Here is a 21,518-nt window from a genome sequence, read left to right as displayed (position 1 = left end):
CTGGAGAGTCCTTCCAAAAAAATATATTTTTAAATAAACAATAAATAAATACATTTTTTAAATAATCTCCTTATAGAAAACTTCACCATATCATCATGAGAGCTGTCGTTATGGAAAAGTAATCTCTTGACCAGTCAGCACTGTGGTGTAAAAATCGAGCGATCCCTCTTCGAAGCGCTAGATGGCGCTGAAACAAACACGCCACAAAAATCCAACCAAAGAAGAAGAGAGTGCGGAAGTAGTGCTAAAAAAAAAGAATCTCGGTATAAATCTCGTTATTTGATAGTTTTGTTTATAATATAAAAATGTGCACGGGTTGCGTGGAGAAAGAATATCCTGACAGGGTGAGTTTAATGCCGTTTATAATCAACATCTCTGGCTGATTTAATTAATTATTTAATAAATACCGTTAGCGAGTAGCTAAGACGGACATTATGGAACTGTCGTCACTGTGCGTCAATATTTCAGCAACTTTTACATGATAATTTACTGAATTATTTTTTTTAACATCGACAGTCCCGGCTTTAGTACAAATTCAGTTCATTAGTTTCGAGCTGTGACTCATTTGAACGCGTTTAGTATGAGTAAATCCGCGACTGTTTTCATTAGCAGTGATACAGAGAGGTGTTCGATATCGTAAAAACATCATATCGCGATATTTCCCCCCACGATACTCGATGTATACATTATTATTATTATATTTTGGGTTTTAAAAGCGATGATTCCCATGTATCATTTTATCGAACGTCTACAAACATAAAGATGTCAAATAAGTAACGGTAAGTTCACACGTACAGCGATTTTTTATCGCCGCAAGTCGCTAGTAGGAGTTCCTACTTCTGGTTGCCATAGTAACATTATCAGTGGGCGGCGCAACTAGTATTCCACTTCCGAAAACAAACCAGTTTTCTTGTCATTAAAATGAAATTTACGGAGAGCATTTGTATATAAAATTCATCAGTGTGTGAACATCGATATACATCGGTATCCTACGAGATGAAGGAGAAGCATTGTGTGTGTGTGTGTGTGTGTGTGTGTGTGTGTGTGTGTGTGTGTGCTCTTTGCCGTCGTGTGTTGAAAGAATTTCGTGGGTCCACGAAACAATTCGGACTCGCAGGCAGCATCGAACGGATCACGGATCATGTGCGCTTTATTATCTTCACCTCCGCTGATAGTCTCCACACCAAATTTGCCTAAAACTGTGTCGCATCATTGGACACGCCCACGTCTAGTCTCTAATGGTCACAGGAAGTCGTCAGCTCTCAGCGTAATTGAATGATCTCCGGTCACTGAGAGTCGCTGTATGTGTGAACATACCTTGAGGAGCAAAACACTTCGGGTTACGCTATCGTAAAAATTGAATCAATAACAGGGTGCTGTGATGCAGCCACAAGGTGTTTTATCCATCCATGGTATAGAAAATCCATCCATCTTCTATACCGCTTATCCTACAGGGTCACAGGGAACCTGGAGTTTATCCCAGGGAGCATCGGGCACGAGGCGGGGTACACCCTGGACAGGGTGCCAATCCATTGCAGGGCACAATCACATACACACTCACACACCCATTCATACACTACGGACACTTTGGACACGCCAGTCAACCTACCATGCATGTGTTTGGACTGGGGGAGGAAACCGGAGTACCCGGAGGAAACCCCCGCAGCATGGGGAGAACATACAAACTCCGCACACACAGAGCAGTGGCAGGAATCGAACCCCGACCCACAAGTGTTTTACTCCTCTTAGAATGATTAAATCGCAACCTGATGCGTACTAAAATAATATTTATTTATACGTTTGATGTTGCGGATCGTCTGGAAAAACGTTAGTTCCTGTTCTCACGTACATTATACAGTAGCAGCTATAAACAGTCACCAGACTCTCTCTCTCTCGAAGTCGACATGACGTGACAAACGCAGCTCATCACGTTACCGAGAAAAGCGTAAATTCTTCAGTCTTACTGACGGTTACAAAGTGCTGGCACTGGAGACTCCTTCCATAACTGTTAAATAAATAAACGTGTCCCGAAGCTACCGATAATACGTACGTTACGTAATTTATCTCGAATGTGATCTGATCTAGAACTCGCCCAGCAGTTCTCTCTCTACTCTGTAACGTCTACAGGGAAACACCTGCCTGGATAACGGCTCGTATCTGATGAACTTCCTGGGATGTGCCAACTGTCAGCAGCGAGACTTTGTGCTCATCAGCAACAAGACGCTGGTGGATGAAGACGAGGAGGAGATCGTCACTTACCTGCGTGAGGCTTCTTTTTTTTAAAAAATGATTTCCTTTTCTTTGTAATCAAATAAAACGAAATCTGTATCTTTCCCTTCCCATTTTGTAGTTTTTCCTCTCTTCTCATGTCTTTTGTTCCTGTAATCCGGCTGTCGTGCACGTTTTCCTTTCTCTCCTTCTCTTCGGAGAGACTTTAATAAGTACGTTAAGATCGTAACTTGTGTAAAATATCGCTCGTCATATGAGCGTCTTAAGCAAAACCACAACGTGAAACCTTTTCCCATTATTTTCTCCTCACAGATAAGTGCAAGAACTGTGACCATGTCATAGCCAGACACGAGTACACCTTCTCTGTGGTGGATGACTATCAGGTAGTGTGTGTGTGTGTGTGTGTGTTTACCATGGACGAAGATTTCAGCATCGTTCTCTGTACTGAGAAAAGCTCAGACAACTTGATTACTCCAAACTCGCTCATCTTATAATAGCACCAGATAAGAACAGTCCTCCTTGAATTTTATCAGTAAAATCTACAACTTTTAGAATCACGAGAGACAGACGTACCAAAGCTGTTCTTGTGTAAGGAGTAAAGTACTCCGTCACGCTGCAAGAGTAAAATGATCAACAGCGGGATGGTGTGATGATGCGGGGTTACTGTTTTATTCCACTTGCACCGCGGCGGTTTGCCGACGATTACGATCTGAAACGTATTTACGAACGACACGCCGATACTTCTCGACCCGTTATAGTTGCGTTTAACGTCCGCAAAAACCAGTCGGTTCCAGCACCAGCCTCTTTATAATCTCTACGGAAGCCGATAAGAGAAAATAAATCAAAATCACCAACGCAGCTCGTCATGTTCCAGAGAAAGCGGAAGTTAACAGTTTAACTGGAACTGACACTGGAGACTCCTTCCACAAACGCCGTACGAGTCTTTGTGTACGAGATGTCCCTGTAGACGTCACGAGTGCATCTCATATACACTCAGCGTCCCGTGTGAACTCTAGAGACCGACGTGTGAAAATCCCCGGAGGGACCGGTTCGGAAATACTCAAAAGCAGTCCGTCTGAGCAAAGCCGGACTTTTGGGATCAGACTTTTCTTTATTTATTTATTGTTCCTTCATTCTGATGTTTGTCGCGAGTATTGTAATTGAAACTCTCGACTCGCGTCCGCATGATATTACGCGTTGCGCTTCCGCCGCGCGATTGTCTGACCGGAGAACCGCATAAACGAGCAGGTGTTCCTAATAAAGTGGACGGCGAGTGTGAATAAACCTGTGGCGTTACAGATGTTACAGCTGGCACGTCCGTCAGAGCCGCTGGTTTAATCCGTACCTTCGCGATTCGAGAATTCAACAGTGCTGTGCTGTATAGATAGTTTTCTCCAGCTCACAATACTGGAGTAATAAAGCTTTTTTTATGCTATTATTATTATTATTATTATCTAATCTTTCAGGAATACACGATGTTGTGCATGCTGTGCGGAAAGGCGGAAGATTCCATCAGCGTGATGCCGGACGATCCCAGACAGTCCGCCCCTCTGTTCTAAACAGAGAAGACGCAGGACAGTCTTAAAGGAGAGATTCCACGTGCGCAGTGGAGTTTCGTCCACGCCGAGCTCCGGACGCCATTTTTAAACGACTGACTGATTATAATTAATATTAATAATATTACGTGTGTGTGTGTGTTCATGTCCTGGAGAACCTTCTTAAGATGGATCTGGAATGAACGTTGGCGTTCTCTCCATGGTGAACTTACCACAGGCTTTCAAGAACGAATATCAACTTTTTTTTTTTAATCCTGTACGTTTTAGAATAAAACGCCCTGCTCGTCCATTCTGCTTGTTCAGCGTATACTGTAAACTTTCATGCAAACTCTTTTTATACGCTTTGTCTAAATAAATCAAATTAAAACGATGCTCCGTCACGTCCTCGGTTTGTTTCCGCTTGACGTTACACTCTACTGCTCTAATCTTTAGCGCATGTCTGATTACAACACGGAAGAAGAAAAATTTTTAAAAAGGCACGAGGCAGCGGACACGATTAACGGGGTGCCGACCCATCGCAGGCACAATCGCACGCCCGATCACACACTACGGACAATTTAGAGATGCCCTTCAACCTACAACGCATGTCTTTGGATTGGAGGAGGAAACCGAAGTACCATGGGGAGAACATGCAAGCTCCATCCGTGCACACGGGGTGGAGGAAGGAATCGAACCCCCGACCCTGAAGGTGTCACCTATTTTTTTATTTTTTATAAATAAATCGACCCAGATGCTATGAATATGCAAATTAGAAACCCACCTCCTACCCCACCCAATGTTTTCCTTACCTTCATTTGCATACTGCTGTCTGATTGGCTCTCACATTCTATGATGCAATAACCGTCACATGTTTAAGAAACGGGGAAGAAATTAAACGAATTCACCCCAAAGATTAGATTAAAAAAAAAAAAGAAGAAAAAGAAGTGACAAACGTTTATTGAAATCAGAGCACCACGGAGGAGCGATATCTCTTGCACGTCAGTATTTATTATGTTTATATGAATACATGTACATTCCAATGTAGTGACTTTTCTTCGTAACTGAATGATGTTTGTTAGCAAAATACGTTACATGAAGCATGAAGCTTTCTTTCCCCCTTTGAACGTATTTATATCTATATACACTTCAAATTCTGTACATTGCTTAAGTAATAGGCCGTGTTACACTATATCAGGGGCTCTACTGATGTTATGTCAAGTAAATAGGTACTTTCTTTCAGAGGTGAAGAACAAAAGCACTAGCCTAACTCCGTCGTACACACGGCTACAGCGGGATGAACACGCGACGCTAACGTTAACAAGTTCGGTCGAGTTTTTTTTTTTTTTTATAATCCTGATTTGATGTCCTTAATTAATTACAGCCACCTGACATGCATCTCTGCAGCGCCCGTTTACCTTCCAGACTCATCCAGTACAAAAAATAATAATAATAATAATAATAATGCAAGACACATCGTTGAAGCATTAATAATGTACAGATATTACTCCCCCCCACCCCCCACGGAATGATTAAATTGACATCGTGCTGATTTGCGATTTGCTCATAATATTGTCAGAGAACTACAGCGATTTGTTCAAATGACAAACTCTTTCCACAGTGCTAATCTGCCATTCGATAATGGTGGTGGTGGTTGTTTTTTTTTTAACGTTCTGAAAAGCGCTGAAGAGATAAAGACGCTCAGTAACGAACAGCTGGGCTACATTGTCATCTTAACATGTCTAATTAATAAATAAATAAATAAATACATTCTATGATAGATAATGTAGTTTACAGTAAGTACATTCCCTGAAATACATACAGTATATACACATGCTTGCTTGTAACATACGTGACTATACATAATGTTTCTTTTTTGTGAGTGTGTATGTATGTATATATATGTATATATACACACACACACACACACACACACAGCATGAATGAGCAAATCGCTCACTGATACATGAGTAGAGCGAAAAGACAAATAAAAAATAAAATAAAAAAGTAAAAATATAACACAGATTCAGAATCCATGTGAAGCAAGTTCGTGTAAATGTGTATGCAAATACTGTTGTTGTTTTTTTTTTTTTTTTTAAACAAACACGATATGTTTATTCCACTGTTTTGGATTTTAAAAAATAAACTAAAAAAAAGGCCAGATTTCAGATACATGTCTGACACAGGTTCGAGCAAAATAACTTCAAAGTAAACAAGCGATTCCATAAAAATAAAAGTGATAGAAATATATTGGCACATGATCCGTGTAGTGTACGGTCTGTAATATAATACGCTCCTGTGAAAACGTAGGACTGATGCACGTCTTCTGCTAGTCATAGCTACGTGTTAAATATAATATTCCAGCTATACCATAGTCTGTTTTTTGTTTGATCTCATTTTGGTATTTTACAGGTAGGTTTCCGTGATCAGCAAAAAACTATCTAAGCAACGTTTACTCGTGAGCATTGTCATACGCGCTCATTTGCACGATGTGTGTTGCGGAGCTGTAAGAATCTGAAAGCTGGAAGATCGCCGGAAGATCGCGAGAGAGTTAAATCGGGCGTGCGCACACGCGTGTCCTATCGATCGCGGCGATTCTCGGGCGCCTTGTGAGCTTGTGTATGCGGAACAGGGCGGATCGGTCGATTGCGCTTTTCTCCTTTCACGTGGCGTGAACGGCACGGGTTTTGAAAAGATGCCGTGGCTTCACGTGTCTCGGAGAAAGCGCCGACTAGCTAGTGTGTTTTGTGTCAAAATTCTGACACTGCAAGAGATCAGAGCTAAAAATCTCCTCGGCATACAGTTTTGATCGTTTGGCGTCACTCCTACTGGGACGGAGGCCTGACCCAAAGCTTGCATCGTGATATTATTATATAAATGATATAACGTCATACAATATATTAAATCACGTGATGATAAATATGTTATTTGCATATTCTCTGGTGTGACCTTGCTGAGACGAGTGTGTGATGAATCAGCTACTAATAGAGATGCTACTGCACAATGCTAAACTGGTAGCTATAGACGTCATTTAGACTTGTTGCTCCAGCGCACAATGAAAGAAGCAAACTTCAGACACCAAACATGACCCGGATGATTAGGCTACATTTGAGGTGTTGTGGGGAAAATGTCGTTTTTGCCCGGTCTAATTTAATCCACGTAAAAATGGCGGCGAGATGCAGGAGTGAGCCGTGAACTGACCGTACGCTAGGTTGATCGTGATGCACGGCGAGAAGGCTTTATGACGATGACGGAGTCTCGGGAGTTTGTACAAAAATCCTTGGCGTGCTTGAACGTTTCCACAGGAGGGTACAGGACACATGGAAGATTTAAATGGAACAAACACACCAATGAATTAATGAGCAATATCGATTACGGAGAAATGGAGCGCAGTATGGGAATGTCGGAGGTATGATAAAATGGCTTATATACAATGCTTTCAAGTAATCTCAACCAACACTGTTGGCTTCAATTTTTTTTCCCCCATTTGAATTTTTTTCGTTCCCCACTTCACTTTACTAAAATAGACAAAGTCTATTTTAGACTTTATCGTGTGTGTCCCCCCCCACACACACACAAACACACACACTCAGGGGCGTTAGCTGGACTGTTAATCATCCGGGGCTGAGCCTAGATTCTTCACAATAAAAAAAAATAAAAAAAAACGTATTTCTAAATAGACTGTCTCCATGCATTTTTTCACGCTCGGCTAGTAGCCTAGAGTTTTGTTTTATGGACGCTGAGGTCACTCAGCTGTCAGCGTATGACATGATCGGAAAAAAGTCGGATTTATCATAAAACCTCGGGTGTTGTTGCTGTTTGTAGGACGACCAGAGCGATAAAATATAAAATTTTTCTAACTAGGCTAGTTTGGTGTCGCTAGCCGAGGGGAGGCGCAGCTAAGCGATCGCTGTACGGGTTTAGCTGCTACTGAGCCATGTAGAGAACATGATCTTTCCTTATGCTCTGCTCGTATCATGTTCACGTAAACTGGATCTCATACAGACGTTTACACTCGTTTTCCTGCTCAGCATCAGAGGACGTTAGTGTTTCAGTTTAAACTCCTTTACTGGTTTAAATAAATAAATAAATAAATCGATATTTTTAAAAATCATGGTCTGACTGTGTGGGCTAGCGTGTGGCAGAATCGAGACCCCTCAGCCAATAGGACGCGAGTATTTCCACGTATTTTCCTGTAAACCCTGTCTGATTGGTCTCGCCTCCGTTCACTGAAGATATAAAATCACAGGACGTCTTCTTTTACTGACGTTCAGTTACGTAGTGACAAACCGCTCCAAGTGGAGAATTATTCAGGGATAAAGAAAAAAAAAAGAATCTTCGTGGATACAGCCCCGAATGCCCAGGCCAGGTTACGCCCCTGCCCACACCCTCATTATTACCACTTTAAAAGCTGCTTGTAACCAAATGAATCCTTTCAAATCCATGAATCATCATAAAGTAATCAGTGGTCCACCAGAACAGTCACTTCTTCACCTTTAATCTTTTATTTGTTCACCTTGGTAGTGGTTTTGCTCTCAGGGCTTCCTGCTCTTCCTCCAGCGCCATAACCGGCGCTACGTTTAACTCGTACATCGCACATCCGAGGCGGCGGGGAGCCTAAAAGGGTGAGCGGGGCTTGGCTGTGACATCCCTCGAAGCGAGAAGGGGACGAGCTTAACGAGCGCTGTATGGAGGAAGCGGTACGTTGGTAGCGGGATACAGCCACGCCTCCTCGCTCTTGCATCAGCTGGGTGAGGTTGTCAAGGAGATCCGTATCACTAGTGCTGCTGGCCCGGATACGGTAACGTCTGCGCCTAGGACCAAATACATGTATATAAAACGATTTTAATATATTTTAGTCTAACTGTTGATTACTGTCCTATAACTGGAGTGTTTTATTCCTATTATACCACAGATATTTTTTCAGAAATAAAACCGTTACTATAGAAACGATAGCACATTAGAACGAGATTAACCTTGCAGTCGGAACTACTTTCCGAGCCATGTCGTTATAGAAGATTAATCAAAACCTCCTAAACAACATGCAAACAATGATGTAATACAAATGATGTAATCTCGCCTACTAGTACTGTGGTCTTGTATTCGTCACATTTAAATCTGCTGTACTTTATTTTCTCTACATAGTGTATATATATATATATATATATATATATATATATATATATATATATATATATATATATATATATATATATATAAAAAACTCTACATAAGTGAAGTATAATTTAAACAGTATATTACCGACTGCATTTTCTAACCTGTTTTCTCCCCCTGGGCGGAGAGGAGGTTTTCCTGGAGGCGGGCGTGGCATGAAGCGAGCAGAGAACTGGTCTGGAACTAGTGTTGGACTTATGGGCCTTGGGATCTTGCTCCTGCTGGACAGCGGGCTTGAGGAGGAGGAGAGCGAGAGCAGGTCATCTCCCTGGAAGTCGGATGCACGAGAACCTCGCTCGGAGGGGAAGGAGAACTTGTCACGAAGCAGGGCTGACGGGAAGTGCTCGCAGGATAAAGAGAGGGATGGTGAGAGCGGGGCAAAATTCTTCCTGGTGGGGGAGTCTGGGTCACGGACAGGAATACGGCTGGCCCGCGGGGACAATTCCCGAGGAGAAGCCGGGACCGGGGAGACGGGGCCTGCGTCGACCATGTCCCCAGTGGTCTCGCCCTGGTTCGGAGTCGTAGAAGGACCGACGTCGGGACAACCCGAGTCACTCTCCACGTCTTTCTCGGTCGGTTTGACGAAGCTCAGCTGCTCGTTCACTGGGGCAGGAGGCCGCGAGGAGGTTTTGGGTGGTGAATTCCCCGGAGGTTGACTGGGGTCGTCTTCAGCAGCGAGTGTCGGAGAGTCCTGAACTGGATCGCTTTCACCCTTTTGCTGAAGATGGATGGATTGTGGTAAAGTGCTGGATAACTGCAGACAAGACGGATAGTATGCATAGAAAACAGATTCCTCTTTAGTGACCAACTGACTTAAAAAAACAAACAAACAAAACATAGCTTGCTGTGGCTAATTCTGGCCAATTATCTCGAACATACATCCTCTGACACCTCTGCTTTAAGAACATATAATAATTACATAAGGAGCAAGTTTAAGAAACTTTAAAAAAAATGCAAGTTTTAAGAAAACAGATTAAAAAATTTGTCGTTTTTACACAGAGACCCAACACGTTTTGAGCACTAACCTGCTCTAACTGACTTCTATTAATGTGAGCCATCGATGCTGGCTGTATAGTAGGCAGCCTCCTCAGCCCTGTGATGCCAGAAAGCCCTGTCAGACCTGGCAATCCAGGAAGGTGGGTAAACGGAGGGCCGGTGTGACAGAGGGCAGTATGGAGTTCTCCGGAGCCGCTGAGGGTGCTGGCTCGCTGGGGCAGGGGGTCGGACCAGGTGCGAGGCAGAGCCAGGGGGCTGGTGGAGCGCTCCTCCTCCTCGGGCTTAGAGCACGCTGATCCGCTTCCACCTTCCAGCTCCACCAGCACCCACTCCTGAGAGTCGCCCTCCTGCGGGACCGGGCTGAGGTTCACTGCTACATAGCCACTGCTGGCTGCCCCCTCTTCATCCTCCAGAGAGCCCTGTTCGGGACGACACCCGATCCTCTCCTGAGGTAGGACTGGTCGCTGCTTTCCTAAGCTGGAAACAAGATGAAGGAGGGAATATGAGGAAAGGCACCAATCTCACATGACACTCAACTTGGAGGAGAAAAAAATAACTATTTACGATCAACGAGCCTCGTTTATCGATCCGTAAGAGTTTTCGTAGGCCAAACCAAACTGAAATCTCCCACCAGATTTACAAACGTTTCCGCTAACACAGTGTGTGACTAATGCTTCCTTCTGTGATAGGGCGCCATTACTTTTGTCCTAGCTGAATGCCTAGCATTTTTAATTGTTTTCCAAACTAACAAAATGTTCAAATGTAAATTTGTTAATGTAACTGTGTGCTGCTGTGATACTGACTAGGCTTCCAGGAAGCGTTCAATAGTAGGTTTGGGTTCAGGAGTCAGTCTCTTGTCCAAACCCATGCTGTGGCTGTGACGCATCCTCCTCAGGAGCGGCGCCATGCGGTCGATGAGTAAGGTCTCGGAGTGCACCCGCCTCGGAGAGCCCTGCGCAGAGCCGCTGTTGGGGCTCTGATTGCCCTCTTTACTCCTCTCATCTTCACTGGCCACCTGGTGTAGAAACAGTCAGACTTTTCTTTACAAAAGCGTCATATACGACAAGCTCCTCTGTATACTTCTAACGCATTCATTTTCCTTTCCGTTCTTTAAACCCATCCGTTTTCCTTCTCAGTACCTTTCTAATCTGTGGTTGGACGTGATTGCGGTTGCGTTCTCTGCTACGTTCCATCTCCTCCCATACGTCAGCTCCCTGAGCGTGCTGAGCCGGGATCGGCGAGCAATTGTCTGCTTCGCTGAGCCGCTCGCCCTGAAGGACGTCCTCCGTGTTCTCACGCTGCATGTCGCCCGGTATCGCAGATGCGTTGGCCATGCTGTGTGAACATTTAATCAGTTATACGACATTCCAGAGAGTACCATTAAAACGGGGGTTGGAGCTTCTTTATGGGTCAGGAGGCATGTTGCTATCCTAACGGTGCCTTGTTCTACACATACCCCAAGTACGCTGGTGTGAGACGAGTCAGCTGCTGGCCCGTGGTCGCTAGAGCTGAGACTGTAAGGGAGCCCTCCGAGTCGCTCCTCTCCCAGTCATACGGGTCGTTCTCCATAACGTTATACGTCTTCATGCTGTTCTCAAACACCGACGTCAGGAGCTGGAACACAACGCGGTAACGTCTATTAATACACTCGCTGAAGCACGTAACACCTCAGTCATACACCACACAGACATCTGGTAAAGTACCTGATAGTCAGGTTTGGTGTAGTAGTCGAGGCCTGAGATGTGGTCGAGAAAAACGCTAAACTCTACAGGGAGGTGTTTAAGCATGAGGCGATGGTCGTAGGTCTCCTTCAGGTTCCCTACTTGCTCCTGAACAAGAACAAAGAAGGTTCTTTAAATAATAAATGGACAGCAAAAGTTATTTTTGTTTACACCCCACCCTACCCAATCCATGACTCGATCCGAACCTTGCGCTTCGTGATCTGTCGCACCCATAATTATTGGGCTTTATTTACTGTATATTACAGATAATTATTGGTTTATTATTTATTTATATAATTACTCTTGCCCAGTTCTCCTGCTTCCAACACATCAGCTTCGAGAACTAACTTTCTGCCTAATAAATATACCCCCGCTGTAACGAGATAATCAGTTATTCACTTCACCTGTCAGTGGTTTTAATGTTACGGCCGATCGGTGTACAACAAACTAATTACAAAAGAAATAATCCAAGGCGGCTCAGACGTTTTTTTTATTTTTAATCCATTTTAACAGGTTCTACCATGAAACATTCCGCAGTCTGCATTAAAGGTTAACACCGAATCTAATTATTATCAAATTATTCTCTCCGGCACATTTTAAAGAGGATCCGATTTGCATTTGGACGTTTTGTTTTTACATTTAGTCTTTAACCCCAGACCCATTTCGCATCGAAGTCCGATTTATGCGCTCAAACGCGTGTCGATGAAACGTCACGTACTTTGTCCTTGACTTTTCTCCAGGGAAGCTGGCCCACCATGAACTCCACTAGCATGTAAAAGAGAGACCACAGGTCATCATGCCGACCCATTTCCTGCACCAAGAAGCAAGACAGAACGTGCGTTTTCAGTGAGGGAATGACTCATGCCTGCAGCAGGAGTGACTTGGTACATTATTTAAAGCCAGCTCACATCTAACCACTCATAAAATGTACAGCAATGTCTTTATTTAAAAAAAAAAAAAAAAGAAAAGAAAAGAAAAAAGTTTATATAAATTGAAAATTAATCGGACTGTGCTATTCAATTAATCATGTACTGAAAGGTTCAAATGACTTGTATGAATATCAAAACCTGTGTATGGTTGAGTAAAAAGCTGGAAATGACGTACCTTGTTCTTGTGAGCGTTGATCGAGGCATAGCGAACAGTTCCCCTGAATCCTGCCACTGGACGAGGCTTTAAATGATTAGGACAGACAAAAAAATATACGAGATATATAAGAATATATACAAGATATTAGTTATGTATATATTTAATGCTACTGCACGTGTTTTATGTAAGTAATAAAACACTCCGTGGTGTGCTGGTATAGGAAAACAATCAGTGACCAGGTGGTTATTTTCCCATAGCAGCATGTCCTGAAGAGTTTTATTCCTCTTACTTCATGGCAACTTGCCAACGAAGCCAATATTTTTATTTATTCATGTCGCTTTAAGTTATTAAGACAGAAATAAATAAATAAATCAGCCTGTCATGTTAATAGACAAGTGCAAGGTTCTGAAAATTTTCACGTGATGGAAAACTTACTGTTACGACGCGCTGACACTGGAGACTCCTTCCATAAATATTAAACAAACGTCTCCTTACAGAAAACGTCACCACGTCAACGGTTATACTTTTTGTTTTCGTTAAAATGAAAAAAGCACCCTTTTTTAACTGTTTTTTATTCATCTTTGTGTAGATTACGGAGAGGAACTGCCTTACCCCTCTTTAAGACGTGAGCCGTTACTATAGAAACGATAACGTATAAGATTAAACCTGTGATTTGTCGCTGAACTGCTGTCTTATAGAGCTGCTTCTGGCCAATCAGAATTGAGAATGAATACCACAGCGCTGAGGTATGAAAGGTGATAAACATATTGTAGGTTCGAAATAAAAATCACGTACCGGACGGACTTCTTGGCAGGAGTTTGTAAACTGGCGCGCCAAACCGAAGTCGAGCATGTAGCAGGTTCGGCATGTACTCGTCAGTCGACCCATGGCGAAGTTGGACTAAAAAAAAAAAAGAAAAAGAAAAGCTCAGAAGATTTAGTAAACCACAAGGCGTGAGATGGCACACTGTACTATTACTGCATTCTAGCACTGTGAGGCCCTGAGAAATTTCAGCACGATACAATCTCGGAGTTTACATCACTTCAGCACTATTTCAGTAGGAGAAATCTTATTACTGTATGTTTATGATATTAAAAGTCGGCACTGTGCAGGATTAAAAACTTGTCTGCAGGTTATAGTGAAATGAAGCTGGCATTTGAAGCCTGCTGTCATCACTCACCGGTTTGATGTCTCTGTGCAGGAAGCCCACTGAGTGGATGCTCTCGATAGCCTCCAGAATCTGTCGGCCCAGCCTGAGCGTGGTGGACACCGAGAACATACCGTGGCTCATAGTGCGCCGGAGGTCGGCCAAGTTCCTTCCCTGCGCACATCACATAGCAGTCACGTAACCAGCCTGTTATCAACTCCTACAAACAACCGGGTCCGTTTTCTCTTCAGCGACTTTACATCATACTTAGCAATGTTACACTGACACAGTTAGTCATGGTGTCATGGTTACCTCACTGCTCACGTCTTCAAAATACTGATCAAAGTGCATTTGTGCCGTCTGTTACAATCTATCTCAAGTTCCTTACTCCGGTCGTTCTCGTTCTCGTCCTTACTCCGGTCGTTCTCATCTTTGTGTCCTGCAGCGGCTCCTAAAATATCTCTCAACCTGTTCCCTCTGGACTCGCCTCCGAGGTCGTGACCTCCGTGCAGGGATATGACTGTTCCTTACTGAAAACCCTTTGACCGGGTTTACTCAGCTCCGAACATGTCCCTAAGCTTACCGTACGCAACGGCTATCGAACGTACAGAAGCACAGGGCATTGCTCACCAGAACTGAACCCAAACAACTTTCTATTTTTGGCTAAGCAGCTCTGAACACTCACGGATCCGTTAAATGGTCAATTAATACCGTGATATTTTCAGACTAGGTTGCCGTACAGTGAAAATTTCAAAATGTAACATACCTGAAGCTCCATCACCACGTAGTTGAATCGATCGTTACGCCCACAACCGACGAAGCGGCAGACATGGTCCTTACCTGTGTACAAACATCGGACAACGTAGTTTATCACAGTCTTCATGACCTTTCTGATTCATTCCATCATATATATGTATGAATGTTTGCCAGACACCAACATTTTTAGCGGAAACTCTGATACAAAGACGCTACAGAAACTAAAGGCGTCTCTTTTCATCCACTACTGTGTCCTGGAGTCATGTACTTAACCCAAAGCTGCTCCTGGTAAATGATTGTACACATTGGCTACTAAATTTGAGAACACAGACTTTATAAGGCTGGTGAGTAGCAAAGTTCATTTTGAACTGATCTATCACAGAAACGGTTTCTGTTCATCACTTTCTTCATTATATTGGCCATATAGATCATGGGGATGTAGATGAAGCAACATTTATAGTTCAGTCATGAGCATCACATGGACTTCAGACTGGCGCTCTTACCCTGGAGCCTCTTGAGAACAGCCACCTCCATCTTTAAGACCTGTTTGGGTTGCTGAGCCGACTCCACTTTAAGAGCCACGTTACAATGGTTCAGCTGGTCCAGGACTTCATAGATCTCCCCAAAGCCTCCGCCACCGATCTTCTTAATCTGTGTGAGAAGATGTGCAGGTAAGAGTTCGTCTTTATTTAAAAAAAGGGTTGTAGCGGTTTCCTCGTCAAGGATGTGCGAATTCACAGGTCAAGGTTCACCTAAAGTCTGTGAAAAGCGAAAATAACCACAAGTGCGTCTTTCACATCCCACGTCCTTTCTCGCTCAGGGAATTGGTGTGATCGGGTTTGGTCTGAAATGTATTCGCGTTTTGGTCCGACCTCTGCTTTAGCTGAAAAAGCAGCGTGGTTTATATGTGTATGCGTCATTTAATTCAATAAGATCCGTATAGAGCCACCAGATCATAAATAAACAGCTATTTGGCAGCGTCGGGGTCTCCGAACTCTGATGACGGTGCAGCTTTTGTACACCTGCAGTGAGCTGGGTGCAATATACAGCCTACAGACCTGGCCAAAAATATTGGTACCCTTCAACCTTTAAGTTGAAACTTACAGAACTGCATGGCATTCAATATTTATTTATTTTACACTGAATAGAATAGAAATTTTACTTTTGATTTATGATTTAACATATATAAAAACAAAAAAACAAAGGCTGTTTTATAGGCTGTTTTTCGGAATATTTCTCTCTTAGTCGTCCGTTTAAAAAAGATTTTTTGTAAATAAAATGTTACCTTCAGATCAAAAACTTTTTAACATCATGAGAAACATTGATGGTCTCCAAACCTATATATATATATATATATATATACACACACACATACACACACACACATAATATATATATATATATATATATATATATATATATATATAAAAATACAAAGGAGATGCACCTGTATCGGCCGATAAAGGCTATTTTTCCCGGTATCGGCTATCGGCCGATAGTTTAAAAACACCCGATGATCAGGGCCGATTATATCCTGCCAATTAAAAGAGGGCGGGAAAACACATCGATTTAATGCTGTGTGCAAAGATGAATCTGTTGTGTGGAATGACGACAAAACTGCAGTTTGTAATCTCTGTAATCTCTGCACTGATATAATTTTACACCGGAAGTAAATTTTACGACGCCGAAGTTTTGGCATCGAGAGAATAAAGTTTTTTATTTGCATTTCTTTCAGAATTCTTTTAAATTAATTATTATTCATTGTTAAGAAGGTATAAAAGGCAGAACTATCGGTATCGGCCGATATCATTCTGAATAATCAGTTATCGGTATCGGCTGAGAAGTTTATTACCGGTGCATCTCTATTATATATTTATTTATTTATTTATTTTTGGAGGACGTCTGTAAACGTTACTCACCACCCTCCAGCGGTCCCGGACCATGTTCCCCACCGACAGTATGTCGGCCTGCTCTCCTGCCGCACTCATCAAAGTGCTCACGCACGGACTGAGCACAGCCATAGGTGATCAGCATCTGGCATCAGTGACACAGGCTTCTCGCTGGAATGCACAGGAATCAATACACACATGGGGTGTTAAAGAAGAGTTCCGGTTATTTCTGGAGATATACAGGATTGTGCTCTTTGAAGAAGGTTTAATGAAACTTTACTTTGCCAGATGACGGACCTATTAATACTTCATCCCTTCTGAGAAGCAAAAAGAAAGACCTCTTTAAGGACACTGCCCTGATTTTTAGTCCCAAGACTGATGCAGGGCACAGAGCTGCTAAAGCCTAATGGAGAGACATGTCCACTGACGATTAGTCGTAAAGCATGACGCAAGTGAGAATAAAACGTTAGCTATGGCTGTGGCTCAAAACAGATCACTGAGCAACGTTGGGATAATAATCTCTACACGCTAGAACTAACAATCGTTCAAATTTCCGATATATTTTATCTGCAATGTTCTTAATTAAGCATCAACACAAAGGTGCTATCTTTTTTGTAAAAAAAAAATTTACACTGGATTTACAAACATTTCAGAAAGGCTGATTTTCTTCACACTCGCTTACGTATCTTAGTCACCAGTAAAGTGACCAGTAGAGCAAGGTCATTTGCATGTGGCGACGCCCACAAATCTCCTTAAAAGGTCAAGTGCACAGTCAGCTAGGAGCCTTCAGTCTGTGATGTCACAAATTCACTCACATGGATAAACACCACCCTGTCTGCTAACTGCCCCAAAACCCAAAAATAAATACCCCGGGATCTCTTATTTCCCCAACCCCAAATATATACACCACCCTGTCTGCTAACTGCACCAAAACCCAAAAATAAATACCCCGGGATCTCTTATTTCCCCAACCCCAAATATATACACCAGCCTGTCTGCTAACTGCACCAAAACTCAAAAATAAATACCCAGGGATCTCTTATTTCCCCAACCCCAAATATATACACCACCCTGTCTGCTAACTGCACCAAAACCCAAAAATAAATACCCCGGGATCTCTTATTTCCCCAACCCCAAATATATACACCACCCTGTCGGCCAACTGCACCAAAACCCAAAAATAAATACCCTGGGATGTCGTATTTCCCCAAGCCCAAATATAAACACCACCCTGTCTGCTAAATGCCCCAAAACTCAAAAATAAATACCCTGTGACCTCTGATTTCCCCAAACCAAAATACCCCTCTGACTGCTATTTGCCCCAAACCCAACTATAAAAACACCTGTGAACTGTAATTGCCCCAAAACCCAAACAGAAATATAACCCTGGCTGCTAATTGCCTAAGAACAAAAATAAATAAATACCCTGTGACCTCTGATTTCCCCAAACCCAAATCTGACTGCTATTTGCCCCAAGCTCAAAAATAAATATCCTTGTGAACTGTAATCACCCCATGCAAAAATAAAGATATCACTATCTCTTGCTAATTTCCCCAAAACCCAAAAATAAATACCCCATGCCCCGTAACTTCCCCAGACCCTAACAACGACCATCAGGAAATCCAAGTGTACTCTGTTCCTAGCATTACTTCTGTCCTAGATGAGAGAAATGTCAATGAATTCAAGAGAAAAAGGCAACATGGTATAATGGTATAGTGATGGTATAGTGGTATAATGATAAAGAACTACAGTTACACCAGGATACTGAAACATTCTGGTGGGAAACAGAAGTGAAATAAGACTGAACTCGAACTGAATTTAATAAAGACTGAATGTAATGTCAGAACAGCTGTGAAATAAAGCTCACTTGTGGGAACATGACTCCTGACTTGTATGAATATGACTCCTGACTTGTGGGAATATGACTTCTGACTTGTGGGAATATGACTCCTGACTTGTGGGAATATGACTCCTGACTTGTGGGAATATGACTCCTGACTTGTGGGAATATGACTCCTGACTTGTGGGAATATGACTCCTGACTTGTGGGAATATGACTCCTGACTTGTGAGAATATGACTCCTGTATGATAAACACAGAAATGTTGGCTTCAATCCATTAAAACCACAAAAACCCGCAGACGCTGTTGTTCCTCAGCATGAAGCCTGCTGATGGGGAAGATGCTCAAGGAAGCAATTATCCTTTAACACTGCCGCTTAGGAACATTTTCTATAGTTTATATATCTTATACACAGAGATTAAAGGTCACACCGTCGCAGGCTAAACTCAGAGCAGCTAGCTAACACTAACACGCGCGCGCAAAGTCTCATCATTTACAGCTAGTCCAGTTTCAGCTAGCTAACTTACCTGCATTCATTCAGATCAGCGTAACCTTGGCAACGCACATTTAATGCTAATGACATATCGAGTGAACTAAAAGGAGGCTAGTTTTGTTTAATTTAAATATCTAGTTAGTTGGCTAGCTAAATCACTGCACTGTTTGTTTATTATTAGCACTGAGTCCAACAGTCACGTTGTGTTGGTTTTTTTTTTTTTGCTAGCTTGCTAGTTACATTATTTTTTTTATTATTATTTTCCATTACAAACTAGAGTGCAGTTTATTCGTGGATCAAAACTCGTCGTTAAAATGCTACAACATTTCCTGAAACATCTTTGAATTCATATTTAGCTCAAATCAAGCTGTATTACTTATTAGTTAGCTTGAGATGCTTTCCCACCCACATTCTGATCCGACACATCCCATTGGTTGAGTCCTTGTAAATATGAACTATACGCCAATCGAAGCTTAAAAACCGCTCGTTACCGACCAATCCTAGCGAAGAAGGCGGGACTTGCTAGAAAACAGGTAGGGACGGAAAAAAGGAGAATGGCTAGCGTTTGTTACCTACCTTCATCCGCAGCTGCCGCAATCCGAGCCCGAGGTACCGCTTGAAAACATTATTAAGATGTCCACAGGCTGTGGAGGTTTAATAAAGGTGGCATGGTAATTTCATTCCGTAACAAAAATGTTTTAAAAAATAAACGAATAATAGTAATACGATGAGGAAAAGAATAATAAAAATGCGGCTGAATGAATTGTCGGCAGCGCCGTTAGAGTCGCCTCACACACAGCTCGCGCTGCTGCTAGCCTGTGACGTCACGGAGACTCCTTTTAACCAGTGTTTCATATTCATACATAAAAATATGAATCTACTTGTAATATTGATACACCTTCACATTTCATATCTATAGTAGTGGTTCAGCAAAAGCGCTTCAGAGCACTCTCATTGTTCTACCCTGCTTTATTCTATCCTGTATTAACCATCTTTCTGTAATAAACCTTTTTTTTACCTTCAGAGGACGAGTCTGCGAGTGTTGTCTAATTTCCACGACAATTTGTGGTCTCCTGGCTGGACTGCGCGAGTCTTTTCAGCTTTTCTGGACAACAAGCAAACCGGAGGACGCTCGTAGAAAAGTTTCACCCTGAAATCCGTGTTGACACGCAGGCGATTTGCCCTTTGTTGTGCAGAGTGCCTTACCACTGACTGGTAGGAGTCTTCAAGAATATAGAATTAGAATTTGAATTTTATGAAGTCATTGTGTAGTGCTGTCTGTATGGAAGGAAATCAAGAAATAGAAGAAATTCGTGTATTACATCGAGAGAGAACTATTACATGGAGTGATTTCTTATAAGAGGTTCGAGGAACTTCGCCTCTGCGACGGCAGAGATATTGGTGTTTATTAGATCACAGCTTCAAAACTAAGATATATACCGACGGGTACATATATAGGGAGAGAGATAATAACTGTAAAAATATTTGCTAACGGAAAGAGTCCGGTTCGAGCAATAAATAAGTAAACAGAGTACTTTTTAAGAAGTATTTTTACGGCGGATTATTATCAAGTGGCATGCCCCATTGACTCATTCCGTCATACCAGCGGTACATGATACATTTGGCAAATTTAACACACAAGTCAATTTTACTGAGATAAAAAAATAATAATAATAAAAAAAAAAGAAATTTATTATTTTTTTAAAAAAAAGAAGGGAAGAGAAAACTGTAAGTCCTACCAAATTGCTGTATGTGGAATCATTCTCATAGGTAAACTCTTTTACATTCTTAAGGTTTGCTCTATTGATCCTATAGGTTATATGATTAATTAAATGTCTAGAGACATTTTCTGTCTGTGCACGAGAACGCATATTCACTTGATTTTCATAGCATGTTAAATTGATTAAAACTTTCGAAGTTACAGAAGCTGTAAAATATATATATATATATATATATATATATATATATATATATATATATATATATATATATATATATATATATACATATGTATGTATGTATGTATATGGGAAAAACATGTAGCAAAGCACATCCTGAGGCACATGCTATGGTATGTACAGGGTGCTCATATGTTGGTCCTAATATCACATTTATGCATGTGAATTATGGGGAAGGATGTTTGAACCAATATGAAGTATGGGTTAAAGAATGTGCTTTCCCAGAAAAAGGTAGTTTTAGTCTCAGACAGTTTCAGAACAACAGAAATTTAATTTGGAGACAAAAGAGAGAGAGAGAAAGAGAGACCCCTAAAACAAAGAGCGAAGTGCAGTTTTTGGCAGACTGGAAGGCATTTGCTGAAGGGCAGAGCGAGGCACATAAAAGAGAGAAAAAATGTCAGGCAGGGCCCTCATCTATTTCACAGTGTGCTAAATTGCAGAAAGCTGATCCCGACCTGGACTCCGCCCCACCACGACGCCCACAGCCAGTAAGGAGGGAGGAACCTGCAGTTTCAGAGGCACCTGCTCACGATGAACCGGCCCAGCCTACACCACTCTATCCGAACCTGTCAGAACTGAGCCACCAATCCCCACTGAACTATGCTCCAGCCGTCCTACCTTCACCGGTGGCATTACACTCGAGATCCCAAGTGAAGGGACCAACAACATTGCTGCCTGAGGGCTTCAGACAAACAA

At 42.2% G+C, this 21,518-nt stretch overlaps 2 protein-coding genes across 7 annotated transcripts; one reads left to right on the top strand and one right to left on the bottom strand.

Moving 5' to 3' along the window:
- The first annotated feature begins 240 nt into the window (after positions 1–240).
- Positions 241–4,153, top strand: churc1 (churchill domain containing 1). The gene is given in 4 exon segments (NM_001201147.1): positions 241–344; positions 2,128–2,263; positions 2,542–2,612; positions 3,696–4,153. Coding segments are annotated over 4 exon segments (339 nt in total). The 5' UTR covers positions 241–305; the 3' UTR covers positions 3,789–4,153.
- A 550-nt stretch (positions 4,154–4,703) lies between these two features.
- Positions 4,704–19,977, bottom strand: ttbk2b (tau tubulin kinase 2b). 6 transcript variants are annotated; one of them, XM_053675647.1, is made up of 17 exons: positions 19,883–19,968; positions 19,441–19,508; positions 18,399–18,613; positions 16,562–16,702; positions 15,146–15,293; positions 14,653–14,726; positions 13,920–14,060; positions 13,535–13,639; positions 12,758–12,823; positions 12,372–12,464; positions 11,636–11,761; positions 11,389–11,546; positions 11,072–11,267; positions 10,736–10,947; positions 9,962–10,409; positions 9,041–9,690; positions 4,704–8,575 (listed from the first exon to the last, which is right to left on the bottom strand). In XM_053675647.1, exons 4-17 carry the CDS (start codon positions 16,661–16,663, stop codon positions 8,266–8,268), a joined length of 2,829 nt encoding a protein of 942 aa, XP_053531622.1. In that variant the 5' UTR covers positions 16,664–16,702; positions 18,399–18,613; positions 19,441–19,508; positions 19,883–19,968; the 3' UTR covers positions 4,704–8,265. The 6 variants fall into 6 exon arrangements, with proteins under 6 accessions (XP_053531622.1, XP_017312250.1, XP_053531621.1 ...); XM_017456761.3 differs by lacking the exon at positions 18,399–18,613; XM_053675646.1 differs by lacking the exon at positions 19,883–19,968 and having other exon boundaries at positions 19,441–19,672.
- Positions 19,978–21,518: the final 1,541 nt, after the last annotated feature.

This window comes from Ictalurus punctatus, chromosome 25 (genome assembly GCF_001660625.3).
Source record: "Ictalurus punctatus breed USDA103 chromosome 25, Coco_2.0, whole genome shotgun sequence".
NCBI classification, from domain to species: Eukaryota; Metazoa; Chordata; class Actinopteri; order Siluriformes; family Ictaluridae; genus Ictalurus; species Ictalurus punctatus.
This window is presented reverse-complemented; position numbering and strand designations above follow the sequence as displayed.

Excerpts from the sequence above, each read along its gene's own strand:
- ttbk2b (XM_017456765.3), bottom strand. The coding sequence starts at position 16,663 with ATGGCTGTGCTCAGTCCGTGCGTGAGCACTTTGATGAGTGCGGCAGGA. Across the intron at positions 11,762-12,371 it reads GGAGAAAAGTCAAGGACAAA|GAGCAAGTAGGGAACCTGAA; the intron begins GTACGTGACGTT and ends GTTCTTGTTCAG. Across the intron at positions 11,268-11,388 it reads CTCACACCAGCGTACTTGGG|CATGGCCAACGCATCTGCGA; the intron begins GTATGTGTAGAA and ends ATGTTCACACAG.